Source organism: Chroicocephalus ridibundus, chromosome 5 (assembly GCF_963924245.1).
Source record: "Chroicocephalus ridibundus chromosome 5, bChrRid1.1, whole genome shotgun sequence".
Taxonomy (NCBI): domain Eukaryota; kingdom Metazoa; phylum Chordata; class Aves; order Charadriiformes; family Laridae; genus Chroicocephalus; species Chroicocephalus ridibundus.
This window is the reverse complement of record NC_086288.1, coordinates 29,074,024-29,090,488: the sequence shown is the minus strand read 5'-3', so window position 1 is coordinate 29,090,488 and position 16,465 is coordinate 29,074,024. Positions and strand designations below refer to the sequence as shown.

Sequence of the window (16,465 nt, the reverse complement as noted above, 5' to 3'; positions counted from 1 at the left end):
GTTATTACCATTAACCGACAGCAGTTTTTGGAAGAGATGTGGAGTATATGGGGCTGTTCTGCATCCTTGGTTCATATTACTTTGTAGTGCGCTGCCATCTGAGAGCGCTTCTAGAAATTGACTGATCCCTTCCTCCATGTGATTACAACAAGTTAAGGGTGTTTCAGGTGTGGCAGGTCAGGTGTCTCCTCAAATATTGATGTTTGCCTGGTATATTTTCCCAGCTTTGTTTGGTAGCAACACTTCAATTTTCATTTGTGTCTACAGTGAGTGTCTTGGGGAGCCCTGATGCAGACATGTACCATGGACTGTTTTCCAGCCACCTCCCATTCTAGGTGCCTCACCAAAATCTGAGCCACATCAGCTTTGACACATTTAATGTCCTTCCAGCAAATTCAATGCAGAACAGACAACACCCCTAAAAGCTGAGTAAGTCATATCCCACCCTATCATCGCAAAAGAGAACACACTGGTTCGAAAACATGCCCTAATGAATCAGCTTATGCTTAGGTGCCAGGATTATACCTAACAACTCCGAAATATTATGTCACCTGCCACATTCCTATGAGACTTTATATTGAATATTGAACTAGTTTGCTGCTACTATAAAGGCCCTTCATATATTTTACCTGCCTTAGAATGGGTACTCCAGGCAAGGGCCATAAAAGAAAATTGTCAAGTCATTACTCAGGTATCAAAATTTCTATCCTGCGTCATTCATCTGCAAGGACTAACCTTACCCCAATTTCTATTCCTCAATCTTTCTGTTACTGAGAATTTTCATCCCTCAACATTTTTCAGGAGTCCTAAAAGGTGATCAATACCTTCACTGGTTTTCAGTGAAACATGCACAAACCCTGACAGCAAAAGTTAGATATGTTTTCAAGATAGGCAATACTTTATCATTAACATCATGGATGATGGTATTGATCTCTTAGTCATCAAGTAAAACCCTCCACCTTATATTCTTGGGAAACATACCTGCCACTGACAAGCCAGATATGCAGTTCTGTGGGCTATATTGAATCCCAAATAAGAAATATTTTGCAGGTAGATTTTCTAGAGCTCTGTCTTGCAGAAGAGCCACCCTAAATTTGCCGGTATAGTCAACATGGAACGGCTGTAGCAAATCCTGTATTTGCGCATTAGTGTAAAACTTTTGAGACTATCAATCTCGTGGCTGTTCCGGTATCGTGAGCATTTTTATCCAAGTTGAACGTTCACATAAGAAGCATGTACAGGCACTTGTCTTGCATCAGGTGTTCCAGTTCACTGGCAAACATGCATGAAAAATTCAAAAGTGTTTAGTTTTGTCTGTTTGTTGTTTTACTACATCAGTTCTCAACCAGTGGTGCCTTAGAGCTCATAAGCCATCTGCAACTCCATCTTCCCTAAAAATAGTTTTAAAAAATGAGAATATCAAATCTCAATTTTACCTAGTGTTGCTGATGATATTGCTCGATTAAAAAAACGTTACTTTAGGCCAGGCTTAATTGAAGACTGTTCTTTTCCTGTATTCTTTCACATAAATTGTAGGTGTTTGAAATAATATCCTCGATTAAATCTAATTCAGCTATGCTTCTGAAAAAGGAGTTTTTTCTTTTAATTTATAATCAGAACCTAATTTTAGAAGTCCTAAAATAGGATCCTTCAGTAGTCAATGGACCTCCATAGGTCAGCTCATTCCAGTTCAAGATACATGTCCAAGACAGATGGGATAAATAGCCCTCTGGACACGTATATCTCTTTCAACTGACTGTGTGCAGCTGGCTTAGTTTTTAGATAGATAAATTAAGGCAAGATTAAACTCACCCTAACATTTGATCAAGATACACCACGCACAACACTGACACAGGGTTTTTCTAGGTTGCCTGCTTGAGCAGTTCGTAGGTCGTATCCTTATTTGGTTTTTATATATGGTTTTTACACATTTTTGAAACAATTATACAATCTCAAGGTCTTCTGTTTGGAATAATAAAAGTAAAAATTTTAAAAAGGTATACTTATAATTAAGCTTCAATTGAATAAATGTCAAAGCATGTTGTATGTATCCTTGTATGTTGTTATACGTATGCTTGATCTTAGGCAGCTGAGCAGGCTGGTGATAATGAGAAGATGATGTAGGTCTATCTGTAAAGTTAAGGCTGCTCTTAAGAACTTCCTAGTTTTAGTCTAAACTTTTTGTAGTTTTATTGGGATATACAATCAGAGGCAGCTATAATACACACTTTCTAAATGGTTGGACAATGAATTCACTTTTTAATTGAGCTGGATTTTATGTGTCTAAAAAGGAAAAAGAACACATGTAAAGAAGTTTTACACAGTGCAATTGTTTTTCGGTAGTTCTAAGAGGGACCACAAGTCAGACGTTTCTCAAGTTTCTATCTGTAGTACAAGAAACACTTTCCTTTATGCCTGAGCTTTTAATGAAGCAAGTAAATCGTATTCGAATGGGCAGGCATCCTAACATATTTGAAAATACCTGCATGAGTGACAAATATTTCTGTAAGAAAACAGGCCCTTCTTTCAGAGTGCTTTTAATTGAAGAAGTAAAGTGTCTCTAAAGACTGGGGGAAAAAACAGGACTTCCATTTCTGTGAAAGCATGTTTAATTTTGAAACTTATAAAGATGTAAGAATTCAAGTGAAAACAGTAGCTAGTTCAAATATGAATTGTATTAATGAGAAGAGGGCAAGAATCTTGTCTTCTAAGTGGTTATGACTCATACCTTCCAATTATAGCATGCATACATCATACTTCAGTAAAAAAGAATATCAAGCATCCTCTGGATGGAAGAAATTCAGATACTTGGTAAGCCAGTAGCTGATTAACAGGCACCAGACCTCACCTTGTGAAAAAAACCCCAAAAACCAGCGAGCCTGTGTCTTTTCTCATTTACCCTGCTGTAAACCACAAATAATTCTCCTGCTGCCAATGAAGTTATTGTATTGTTGAGAGCAGTATGAGGGCAGAATCAATCAAAAAAAATGTCTATGGAGTCCAGATTCTGACTTCATTCAGTTTTCAAAAAAAATACTAGGGTTTTAAATGTAAACATACACAGAACTCAATACCCCTTAAAGAAAAGCAAAAAGTCTATTCCCAAAGACATATACAAAACAAAAAAAAAAATTTAAAGTTCCCAGATCACAAAGCTCTGAAGTGCAGTCATTGAAGTGCCAAAGCATACTTTGCATTTACTCAGCAGCAGTGGGGCAGAATGATGCAGCCTGCAATGGAGCATGTTTCTCCTCCTCCTCCTCCAGCCTGTTAGTGTGCTGCCCTGTGCCTGCACGGCTGCCGGGACCTTACACATCTCCTGTTTGTTGCAAGGGCTGCCAGAGTGGCCCTGTGGGTCTTTTGGATTGTGCAAGATCTTCTGGGAATTGCAGAGAAGGCTGGAAAGTGCAAACTGTGCTTCGCCAGGAAGTAGAGGACAGTTCAGATCAAACGCTGTGTTCCAGAGAACTTCTCAAGAATTTAGAGGAAAAGGGAGGGCAGCTATCAGGCAACCTCTGAATGTCATTAGGGGAAACAGACGGCCAGAAACCTTAAAAAAATAGCCTATAAAAGCATAAAGTAAGAGTCTCTTTTTCCTGGACGACTTGTGCAGATGACGCAGGAGCAAAGATGGAACCTACATGGCTGAGGAAGCAAACTGCAATGGGTGAAGTGAGAAGGTTTCACCATGACTAAGGCTACCATGGGAGGTTTCTTCTTTGGTTGTTTTTTTTTGTTTGTTTGTTTGTTTTTTTTTTAATGTTGAATAGCTGGGAATAAGATTAGTCAGAATTTTGTTCTGCCTCAAATCTTATTTTTGCTACTTTGTTTCTTGCAGAACCTACAACTGCATCCATCTCTTCACTTATATTGATGAGATTTTGCTTTCTTTTGTGCATGTTATCTACAACCTCTGTTCCTTTGGGTTTTATTACACACATATTTTGCAAGAAACTGGATCAGTGAAGCACAGGACAGAGGAATTTGCAATGAGAGTAGGATTTTGTATGCAAAGGCTGGCTGGATACAGGGCTGACTGAACACTGCTGCCACCAACTCCAGCAGAGCCCTGTTTACATGCAGCACTGACTCCCAAACCTTTTGGACCCAGGGATACTACCAGTCCTCAAACTTCCTTGTATAGTGATACCTAGCTGATAAATATCACGATCATGGTTACTCCTGAACATGCCCAGCTGTAGATCACTTACCATCAATGATGTTAAAAAAATTATTTTCCCTAAACCAATCATACTTCTGACTTCCAAATACTGATACCCCACACAGTGCAGCTGCACCGCAGCTCTACAGGCTCCCGATGTGGGGATTTGCACCACAGAGGAATTGTTTGCAGTGACTTTGGCCTGACAGGAACTGAAGACGGTTTTACTAATGGAAATGACATCCCACAACTGTTCCTCTCTGTGCTCAGAGAGACAGACATACACACAGAGGAAACACTCACCAGTCTCAGAAGAAGCTGTCTTCACAGAAAGAAGTTTGACTCCTTCTTTATCTGATTGGGCCCTGTTGAAACCAGAAAACATTTAAGCAGACAGTCAGCATACAGCTCAGCATGAATGTCGGTCAGCCAAACAAAACTCCAAGATTATGATCCGAAGAAGGCAGCACCTATGCCAGTCTACACTTGAGGGCTTGAAACGGGCTTGGATGGGATCATGCATAAGTCTTGGTGGTGGAAAACACCATATACCAATATCTCTGAAAAAAATGCCTTTCTCTTAAAATATGTAATAAATTGAGTTGCATGATTCCAGGTTCATTCTAGTGCTCCGCAGAAGTACATCTGGGAGAAAAGAGGGAGTCATCTTTTTTCTCTGTCAATACAAGGTGTCTAGCCATGCTGAATTGCAAGAAAGACCACTTCAGCTATCCAGGGAGTCAGGGCTAGCAAGTAAATCAGTAGCCCAAATATTGCTTTTGGTCATGCAAAACAGGCCACAGCCAGACCCAATGGCCTTTAGTATACACCTTCTAATAGATCTTTCTCAGTTTCGCGCTCCTGAAACTCCTTATGCTGATACTATTTTAACTGAGCCTCTGCAAATGGAGTAGAGTAGAGAAGATGGGACAGAGAGAAATTAAATAATGGGGGACAACGAAAAAGAAAGAGAAAAATAATCCAGAATAAAAAACATTAAAAACAGAAAACATGAACAAAAGAATGGAGATAGGAAAGGATCAGGGCGGGACGGGGGGGAAGCCACAATCAACGGGGCAAAAATTGAAAAAAAGAGAAAAAAGACTGGGCCATTTGGCCCTGTGACACAGCATAAGCCATTTATCCCTTTCAAAAGGATCCACTGCAAAAGAGTTGAGAGCTATCACATTTCTGTCCATGCTGGAACAGCTGCTTATCATGCATGCAGGTGTACAATAACTGCAAGTGCATCACTTTCATCAGGATACTTCTCTTTGGGGCGGCAACAACTTATTACGTTTAAACAGAGAAAGATCAAAGAAAATCTCATGCAGAATCTGCTGCATTCACAAGTACCCCATGATAGATCTCAAAGCAATGAAAAGACAGGATTCAACGTACTGTTCAGTGCCGTTTTCTGGTCTCTCTGGAAGAAGGAACAAAGTTAGTATCACTTTGACTGCTGGAACTCTGATAAGTAAACATTTAGACATAGCTATTGCAGTTGCTGTCACAAGGCTTAGTTGTGATTTTGCAGTATGGCATTAAGTACATTAACACAGTCAACGAGCTTGAATGGCAATTGGTATTTTTCTCGTTTGTCTTCCCAAAAGATAACCATGTCATCTGTGAAAGTGAACTGATATTGCTTGAATTGATACTTCTGAAAACTAGGGAGAATAACGTGACCTGTGCAAGAGCACAACAGAAGCACATTTTTCTCTGCGGTTCCCAAATCCCCGGGTAGCTGGCACAGAGGAGGCGAGCATGCAACGGTTCTCGAGTAAAGAACAACTGAGCTAGAAGATACAGGGTGAGCGGAGTGAGAGAATAAGCTGCCAGGCTGTATGCTTTGGGGGTTTAACCTGGCATGACATCCGAGAACAGAGTCTGTCATCCCCACTGATGAGGAATGTGTTTCTCCCCCAAATGAATCATATTTTACTCTTATGTGCAAGTGCGGGCAGATGGATGGGGCCAAGGGGTTACATCGGAGACACGGGGCCAATTCTAGCCCCATAGCACTGGGCACAGGGCTCTCCATCCACAAGAGAAGCACACTGGATAGAACTGAACAAATCCTGCAGGAAGCACCACAATTATGGATCTACTCTCTCTAGCTTCCAAGTGAATTTGTTAGTACTGTGCCTGCTGGCATTTGTGCATGGGGGAGGCTGGCAAGGAAATGTTCTTCACCTCGTGTCTTTACCACTCGACTCCAAATACTCAGTAATTTCCTAAGCAAGGATCACACTTCCTCTGTTTATCTGGGTCTGGTTTTCCATGTCATTGGCTAAATTGGTTACGACACACTATTTGCCTTGGTCTACAGCTTCAACGCCCTGTTGTGAGCTTATATTTCCAAGGCCTGGTGATTTCACAGTTGAAGCTCTGCACAGGTCTCCTAACTCATGCCAGCTCGCAGGGAGAGAAAAACCACAGTCTGGATTCGAATCTGTGTTTTCACTCAATGGAGAATTGCATTTGCTTGTGGCCCACTCAGAAAACTCTTTGAAACATTTGGCAAATGGAATTCAGTGGAATTATACCCCATTATCTGAAGTATTTCATGGACAGCATCAAAACAGATACTGGCTTTAGCTGACCTGTCAAAATGACTGTTTCTGAAAATACTGTTTGCTCAGGTATTTTGTTCCCATATACATTATACCGTAACTGGAAAATTTTACTTATATATAATGTATGTAACTGTGTGTATGTATGTAAATATCAGGTATTTCCTACAAGAAAATTGGGACAAGAAAACACTGATATTTCTTTGCCTCTATTTAGAACAGAGATAAAATAAATATAGTGATTTTGTTAAACAATATATCCAAACTTAGTTTTCACTGCTTTTTTCTACCTTATTGATTGATTGTGTTAGCACAGCTGCTTCTTAGCTCTTTGTAGCTACAAAAATGCAAACAAGAAGCTTTATGGTATTATGTATTCTCCAAAAATCGCAAGTCATTTTTGCTCCCTCTGTTCTTCCTACTGATTTTGAAAATGAAGTGTTACTTTCCTACTTTAAGCAAAATACTTTAAAATACAAGAAGGTTCCCTATCAGACTACTGCAACATCTATGGTTAAGGTAATCTAATAAGACTCCGGAGATCTTTTAATACTAAAAAAAGCACATTGATTCCCGCCCCTCCCCCCTTCCCCCCCGAGAAATTAAACCAAATACCTGGAGTTTTCTTCTGGCACATTCTGTACAAAGCCACCAGTGAGAAGGCAGAAAGGGTAATGACTATCAAGGTGATCACAATTGGCAAGATAACGCCTGCAAAAGAGGGAGAACATCATTTTGCCTGCTGCCCCGGGCTTGCGTTGGCTCCGTCTACAGGCAGTCGTGTGCACAAAAGCAAAAGGCACCTCCAGCTCCACTTCACTAAACAACACCAATTTCTCTGGAGCAGGGTAACCTGATACTCCTCCTATTCCTCCCGCATCCATGAGCCTCAAGCTCGCAGCCTTTGTGGAGGTAGGATTTAGGCACCTTCCTTCCCCAGCCTTAGTCCTTCCCTGGCATGCGTGCTGCCCTGTGGAGCCAGTTTCACCCATTTTTCTGTAGGAGAGCGCCCCACTGAGACCACCGTAATCCTGATCAAAATACTCACGATTGACCCCCAGTGTGGATGGTCCCCAAAGGTTTTGCAAAACAATCGTGCTTCAGGAATACTTTTTTGACACATGCAATTTTTTTTTCCTCTTTTTTGAAAACAAGACTCATCTGAAAATCAGCAACTGAAGTGATTATTTCTCTTTTAACATTGTATGCCCAGAAAGACACCAAGGAGTTACATAATTCAGTAACATTCCCCACAGCACTTACAACCAGGGATAGAAAATGCAAGATCTCCTTTTTAAATGAGGACATTTCTTTCCTTTTATTATTTCCCACCATCTGCCATTTCCTGACAGGTGTTTCCCAGCCAAGAAGCGAAAAGGAAAGAATTATGTAATGAAGAGAAGCTTTCCCGGGAAAATATATAAGCCCAGTTTCTCCCCATTTATCTTTTTTTTTGGCAGCGATTGGCCACATTCAAATCAGGGGAAGCTGCCGCTGCATTCCCACAGCTTTCCTCAGCATCAGCCGTCATGCCTGCCCAATATTTAGAAACAGCATCTTTGATGGCTCTTGATGCAATTAATATTTAATATTCATATAGATGCGTGTGTGTATCTGTGGAACTAGAGGGAGAACCCAGAGACAAGTTTACAGTGCAAAAACATCAAACATATTTTGCTAAGCCAGTACTTTGGGTAGGAAATAGCAGATCTGCAGCAACACTGTTGCCCTAGAGATGCATAATATTAAAATAAAAGATTAAGTAACATGCACCATGCAAATATCAAGGGCTTGAAGAATATCCAGAAGACTCCCTCCTAGTCCTCCTCTCCCATGATAATATGAACAATATATTCATGTAATACATTCATAACAACATATTCATATAATATGTGCTCATAATGGTATATGAACAACATTTTCATACGTTTTCTTGTGTCTTCTCCCACAGGGGATGACTCTGTTCATATTTTTTTCCAGTTTTATCACTTTGACTTTAGTCCTTGGGAATAATTGTGCAGCTCTCCAGTGAGAGTGGTGTCAACTTATTAAGCTCTTATTCTCTTGAGAGGAGTTTTACAACAGGCAGTTAAATTGGGTTTATAATAGGGTCTACATCTGGTAAGGCTAGAAATAAAACTGCCAGTGTCGTTTCTGTGCTACTCCAATCGCTCATCAAAAGTCAAACTGATCAACTGAAAACTCAAAAGCTGGACAATAAAGCAGGAACACTCACTAGAATAGTGGATAGCACTCTCTGGCACTTTCTTGTTTCCAGAACTGCTTCCAGGACCGACAAAAGCTAGAATTGCAAAAGAAATATTGCCTTTCAGGTTAACATGTAATTGCTGGTGCTCCCCAGACAACTCTCCCTGAAAAATTACCCTCCCAAAACAACTTCTGTGTCCCTAGTTCTGAAGCCATTTGGTGCTCCACAGCTATAGTTCTTCTCAGTAATACCCGGATAACTTGGCAAGAGGGGTGGAAAAGTTTATCTAGTATGGACTAGAAGAAACACACACTTCACATGGGTGCAGTGCATAGGATCGTCTGCTTGTCCACTTACAGGTTATGAGCTACAAACTTTTTCACTTTTAAGAGGTTAAGGTACTGTTCAACATTAGAAGAGATATCTTGACAAGCAAATAAGTAAGCAAGAGAGTGAAAATTAGACTTGCTTCCAAAAGAAGACAGACCAAAATTTTTCACTGCTAATTACAAAAAAGTGCTAATAGCAGATGAAGAAGTCTAAGGACATGCAACATTAGTAGCTAGCAATTTTCTTGAGTGTGTTATAAAGGGATGTGTGCGCTCTCCCTGCCACATTTGGGGACAGCAATGACTGTTGGGAGCCTCTGGGCATTTTTTCATGGCAGGGTTTAAAGGAATGCATTTCTACCTTCAGGTGCTAATCTGAATTTCAGTCAGGTATCAACAACGCAATATATTAACTACCTTGTTGCATACAGTCTGTGGAAAAAGAATCACTGAATTTGAAAAGAGAAAAAAGAAAAAGCAAACATCGGTGCTTCCCTAGTTACATTATCCAGCACACATGATTGTATATTCCATATTGGATGGAGGCTTGGGTGGATGTGTGCTTGCTAACACTGAAGAAGCTGATCAGCAGGACAAATGGACAGCTAGATGCCTAGCATTGGAGTTGTAATGCAAAGTTGTGCATTTCCATTGCTCATTTAAATATCAGAAATGGCTCTGAAACGCGCCTGGGGAAGGTGGTCTGTTAAGCAGTGGGGCTAGTAGAGAGTGTGGCTCTGTATATAAGTAGTGAGAACATGGTAGCAGACACTGAGACTCTCATGCATTGCTCAGGTACCCATTCATGCCCCATACACCTGTAGGGATGCACAGAAGAGGGCTCAACTTCATGGGCAGAAACTACAAAATTAGCCGGGTCATTAAAACCAATTTCCCAAGGCCATTTTGAGGGCTAGAATACAATTTTGTTCTGCTTGGTCTCTGTATGACAGGTCCATCTTTTTTACAGATGGATTTTTTACTTTTTTGTATAGGCAGTACATGTAATTCTAGTTTGCTGAATTAGAGTAACAAACAAGGTTTGTTTGTCCGAACCCTGTAGGGGTTCCTTGCTGTAATGATTTCAAAAACTGGGGCCCACTATTGATAAATTTTTTGGTGAGTGTTTTTTCCCCACTATTCTCCTTTTGCCAATATTCCCAATCTCACAACTTATTGGTCTGTTTGGATATATAAGAATACATTTTCTCCTGCCTGATGCAAGAGGAGGAAGGCAGAGAACAGCCAGGGGGCAGTTTCTCCACAGCTTTGCGGGGTATGCCAGTATACCGGATTTTCCAGGTAACTAGGAGCCACATGGTTCTACTTAAAAATTTATGTGGATTGACTGGTAGTGCAAAGGGAAATATTTGAGAGAGCTGTGTTTTCATTTTTATTCTGCTGTTGTGTAGCTGTGTGAATTTTGGGCAGATTGTTTAGCTTCTCTGTTTCCTTTCTCCCCCTCCTTCCCCCTTTCATTTGTCTGGCCAGAGACTGAAACCTCCTGGGGAAAAGTGATCATTTACTATGTGCTTGTGTGGTGCCTAAACAATACAGCCACAGCTGAGACATTCTGATGCTACAGTGTAGGAAACAATCATTGTCTGAGACGCTTATCTCTGAAAAATCGCTGTTTCTTTAAAGCAGAAGTTCTCTCTCTGTGGTGCCTCTCTGCTGAGCAGTGATAATGCAAGGCTGGAAACTGTGAGCCATCATCAAGTGACTGAAATAGTTCTTATGAATTCGTAATTCCATGTGATTGGTTTAGATTTCCCAGGGAAATACTACTGCCCTTTTCCCTACTTTACCTGATATACTGCATGATATACAGGGCAAGCAGGCAATTATCACAGCAATGAGTTATCCTGGATACTGACTGAAAATGTCAACAGAAACAAATTACACTGAAAAACAGGAACATGTGTGCCTGCATTTGTGCAGCATCTCCTCGGGAGAAAAACTGAAGATTCAAATTCTCTGGTTATTTTTCTAGTCCTCTATGAAACGACCAAGATGTGAGTAATGCGGAAAGACAAATCCATAGGTCAGGTCAACCCCCGCTATCAATACAGGCTGGGGGATGAAGGGATTGAGAGCAGCGTTGCCGAGAAGGACTTGGGGGTGGATGAAAAGCTGGACATGACCTGGCAATGTGCACTCGCAGCCCAGAAAGCCAACCGTATCCTGGGCTGCATCAAAAGAAGCGTGGCAGCAGGTCGAGGGAGGTCATTCTTCTCCACACTGGTGAGACCCCACCTGGAGTACTGCGTCCAGCTCTGGAGCCCCCAACATAAGGACATGGACCTGTTGGAGTGGGTCCAGAGGAAGGCCACACAAATGATCAGAGGGATGGGACACCTCTCCTGTGAGGACAGATTGAGAGAGTTGGGGTTGTTCAGCCTGGAGAAGAGAAGGCTCCGGGGAGACATTATTGTAGCTTAAGTACTTGTATCAGTACTTAAAGGGGCCTACAGGAAAGATGGGGACAAACTTTTTATCAGGGCCTGTTGCAATAGCACAAGGGTTAATGGTTTTAAACTGGAAGAGGGTAGATTTAGACTAGATACAAGGAGGAAATTTTTTACAATGAGTGTGGTGAAACACTGGCACAGGTTGCCCAGAGAGGTGGTAGACGCCCCATCCCTGGAAACATTTTAGGTCAGGTTGGACGGGGCTCTGAATAACCTGATCTAGCTGAAGATGCCGCTGCTCATTGCAGGGGAGATTGGTCTAGATGACCTTTAAAGGTCCTTTCCAACCCAAGCTATTCTATGATTCAAACTACCTGAGATCATAAATGAGAAGTACAATAGCTAAAAAGAAGCACTACTGAATGAATAAAATGGATTAAGCAATTGAAAACTTTAACTCAGTTATCCACTTCATTCATTGAAGTTTCTCATAAGTCAGTCCATCCTGTCTACTTTCTCTGTATCTGGAAAGCGAATCTGGAAGATATTTTCCAGCTATGGAATGATATGGGATCAGAATAACAATCCATCACGGTAACAGGAGGGACAAGCAGGACTGCAGGGACCGGTACAGAAGAGACTGTTTCCTGACAAGCCCAGAGAAAGGAAAATAGGACAATACAATTCACTAGCACAGGAAACTCTTGCCTTACTCTGGGACCTGCTGCTTCTAACCACAGTTCGAGGAATGGGAGCCACTGACAAGAACAAGCTTCTTGGTAAACACTCTATTTATATCAATTCCCTATTGCATCATGCAACATGCCAGGCCTGATTTTTTTTTTGTGCTCCCACCCTGTTGCCTTTTCAACGTCTGCTAGTCCAACATGGCATTCCGCTGAAATCACAGCAAAGTTACTCACTGCTACAACTTGAGCACCAGTTCTCTGCTTCTCTGCACTATGCTTCAGGTTCATTCTTCCCCCCAGAGCCTCCTTGTTCCCTGAATATTTCCTTTCCTCAGGCTGCGCCCCCTCCCACCCCACACCAGCCCTTTTCACCAGCGTGCACGGAGCTCTTACTTGTCGAGTCTGTTGGGGAGCTCACGTGAAGGCCTGCAATAAAACAGAAGGAACAGGTTTATTAGTAACTGTTTTAAGGTTAGATGTCCAGAGTCTTCACATACAAACTGGCAGACTCTAGGAACGTGCTCAGTAACCCCACAAGAAATGCTGACCCAGAACTGACACGATGACACTCTTCTCAAGCCCAGAAAGTTTGAGCTGTGAAAGTCTACAGACATCCCTTATAGATGGGAGCAGAATCCAAAGCACAGCCTACGCTGGGTTGTTATTCTGCTTAAGAGGAGAAAATCCTGAATTAATTGATACATTCCTAAAAAATTCCTCCTGCCAAAACCAAATAAGTGCCTGGGAGTGAATAGCTGGTATTTAACTGACAAATAAGCATTTTAATAAAAGAACCTCAAATGCCTAATTGAGACACGTCTTCAAGTGTCACAAACCCCTTTAAAAATGAATCTTCATTAATCATCTTGGTGCTTTTGGCTAGCAGACTGCCGAGCAGCAGGAGTTAAGAGGCATTGGTAATGAAGAAGAAATGGACCTTGCAGAGCGCTGTGAACAATGCTTACTGGCCTGCTACTGTCAGCTTCCCCCGGCCATTTCACAAGTTTTTGGTGCAGAACAGTAATTTTTCGTTAGCTTTTTGTTAGTATGCTGCTGCTTTTGTGTATCTAGACTGTAGCATGCTTGGAAATTAAGGTGGCTGTGAATGCCTCACATTTGGAGGCTAGCCACAGGCAACCATCACTCCCACAGTAATTTTTACTATGTCGCATTAAATCTTTTTGCAATCACTTTAAAGTCGAAGGGAGCTGGGCACCTAACTTGTCTGTATCTTTTGAGAATATCCACCTGTGTGAACTGGCAGCAAAACATGTGTCTGTTCGTACAAGACAGACTGTCTCTTGCCAGGGGCTAGTAGACTGGCACTTTGCCCGCCTGGTGAGGCCTCTCACACTGCATTACTGGACCTACCATGGAAAAAAATCCCTCAGGCAATATATCCTTAGCAGTCGCTTATTATTTTGAGGTATAACTCACAGCATTTGGTCACCTTCCTCTAGGCTGGAGGGCACCATTAAAGCCCCCTCGTTGGGTCTCCTCAGGGTTCACTGCTGCCACAGCATCTGTGGGGAATGTGGTGCATCTGACCCTGTCCCAAGAGCTCCCTGGGAGGATGTGATCCACCAGGAGCAGCGTGAAGGCAGCCATAATTCCAGGCAGGCATTGAGCCTCTCCATTGAGTTCCTGGGCTTGCAGCACTCCTCTTCTGACCGGGGTCCCCGGGGAGTACAAATCCACTCTTATGCCCTCGCTGTACTTTCTGTGCTGCGGACAGATACTTTGCACAGGCAGCTCCTACCACTGGAGCTGTAACAGGAGTGAAGCACATTATTCTGCTGCTGTGAATGTACTTTGAAAACCAGAATGGCTGCTCATATTTTTCCTCCTCTCTGCACCCAATTAAAACCATGGATCACTTGAGCCACTGGGGTGCAAATAACCACTTTTGCTAATGATATATGTGACAGAGCTTTAACTGCATTTTAAGCACAAACACACATGAAAAGAACATTCAGGTTGAAAAACCAAGTACTTAAAAGTCAGCAATAAGAGCTCTTCTTGAGCATACTAAATATTAGTAATGCTAAGTACTCTGAAGGTATCTCACCCTGGCTTCCTAGGATCCAGAGGAGACTTTTTTTCCTAAGCCTTTTTATCATCTCATCAATCCATCTGAAAAAAGCAGTGTCAACCTTGCTCAGAGAGGATCTCTGTGATGATTCATTAAGCGATGTTTATAGCATGTTTGGGCAACATTAATGACAAGAGCCAAGGAAAAGCTTTCGGGAAGTTAATAACTCGCCTGTCAAAGGAGGTTTGGAATGATACACAGTACAGAATGCAGCAGGACACATACCTGGCATTAAGGAAACATCCAAATATGATATGATTCCTTGCTACCCAAATACTGCCTTTTCTTCAGCCTATAAGCAGTGGGATCCCATGGAAAAAATACCATGTGATCACACAGCAATGGTTGAACAGGCAAATGGTAAAGCCCTGTGCATGCATATTTTTGTAGAAAGGCAGAAGACCTTGTAAAGTCTTACAAACAGATCACTTCTCTATGAAATTTCAAGTCTTGTCCCCCACACCTGAGGAGAGTTGAGCTTTCCTAAGAAAATCCCCCAAGATTACAACAGAATTACACATTTTCCCTTAACTTCACTCATGCAAAAAACGTGAACCATCTTGGCTCAAATTAGAGCGAATAATAAATCAAAAAAGCATGTCAAGCCCGAGACTGATATCCAGGTTCAGCCCAAAGACTTAAGGTTTGTCAAAGCTGTATGCAGGTGACATAAGGCTCTGCAAACAAGAAGGGTCAGGCAACCTGCAGCTCAGTACTCACAGACACAACTAAAATCCATGCTGCTGTCCTGGCCAGACCTCATCACTTCAGTAAACCCAGACGGCAGAAATGATCCCAGGTAGGAAACATGACAGCAGCCCCCTGCCCTTCCTTCAAGGACTGTAGGAGCCTCCTGAGCCTTTGTTATTTTTTAAAAACTGCACTCTTCTACACACAATAAAACTACAAGCATCTTTCCCAAAGATATCTCACCCAGATTCTGCTAGAGCATGAAAAATTAAATAGGAAAAATATTGTGCCCTTCTCTCTCTACCCCTGTCACCAGTCTGCAAGCAAGGCGCCAGCTCACCCTCTGTTCAGAGATTGCTCAGCCCTGCCACACAAACAAAGCTGTGCTTGTGGAGCAGTTCAGCAGGTGATTTCAGTTTGCATTTTCTAAATAACCATCTAGTGACCTTTTTGGTGGTGGGGTCATACACTGCTGTTCTACAGAAAGAGAAGGACAGAAGAAAAAGCAGCATTTTGCTTGCTAACATAGTTACTAGAGTTGTTCTATCTGCCTATTCAGAGCTTACCACATCCTTTGCTGCGGTGAGTTAGGGGGCAGATGCTCTGCATAAATAATCTGGGAAGATTTCCAGATTCGTCATGAAAAGTGAGCTGTGCAACACTGGCTGTGCTGAGTCCTCGTTGTGCAGTAAGGAGGACAAGGATAAAAAATTTGGCATATGACAGTGGTTTGACTTGAAAATACCTGTCTGAGTCAGTTCAGCGCTGGTTAGAAGCTTGACAGATGGAGAAAGAGACCAATAACTAACCTCTCCCCACTCTGTTCTCCAACAACTGCTACCTAAGCAGCCTGGATACCCTGCAGTTTGCTGCTTCTGTTTTTGGAGGGCAGCCACAAGAAACTGTGTTCACTGGCAAAACAAATGAATAAATTTGGCTGATTACTCAGAGGGGATACCACAATATAAACCAAAGCAACATTAAGAACTTTAAAACACCTTCCTTGACCTGACCATGCTATAGATCTGTAAATGTGTTAACTGAGGCTTTACTATATTTTCTATCTCCCAGGCACTTTGATTTTTGTCTCTCACTCTCTCTCTCTTTGTGAAGAAGCTGAAGACATGGTGGGTAATTTTTACCTAATATCACTATCCAGAATTCCTACACAGTTTGCGTACAGAAAGAGTCAAACCCTCCTTGTCTTAGTCACAAGAATTTTTCTTAGGGAGATGCCTCCTGTGAATCAAGTGAGTAGGATTTATAATTGGAGGAGTGCAATAAAGATATCAATAGATGCAGCAGGT

General features: G+C 41.9%; 1 protein-coding gene across 1 annotated transcript in view; it reads right to left on the bottom strand.

Annotated features, from left to right (window-relative positions):
- Positions 1-16,465, bottom strand: part of EMCN (endomucin) — a 57,358-nt gene that overhangs the window by 9,630 nt on the left and 31,263 nt on the right. Inside the window, exons 6-10 of the mRNA XM_063336086.1 lie at positions 12,770-12,802; positions 8,975-9,040; positions 7,354-7,449; positions 5,564-5,588; positions 4,466-4,527 (exon numbers count right to left, since the gene is read on the bottom strand). Of these exons, the coding sequence (XP_063192156.1) occupies positions 4,466-4,527; positions 5,564-5,588; positions 7,354-7,449; positions 8,975-9,040; positions 12,770-12,802 (282 nt within the window). The remainder of the gene's footprint in view (positions 1-4,465; positions 4,528-5,563; positions 5,589-7,353; positions 7,450-8,974; positions 9,041-12,769; positions 12,803-16,465) is intronic.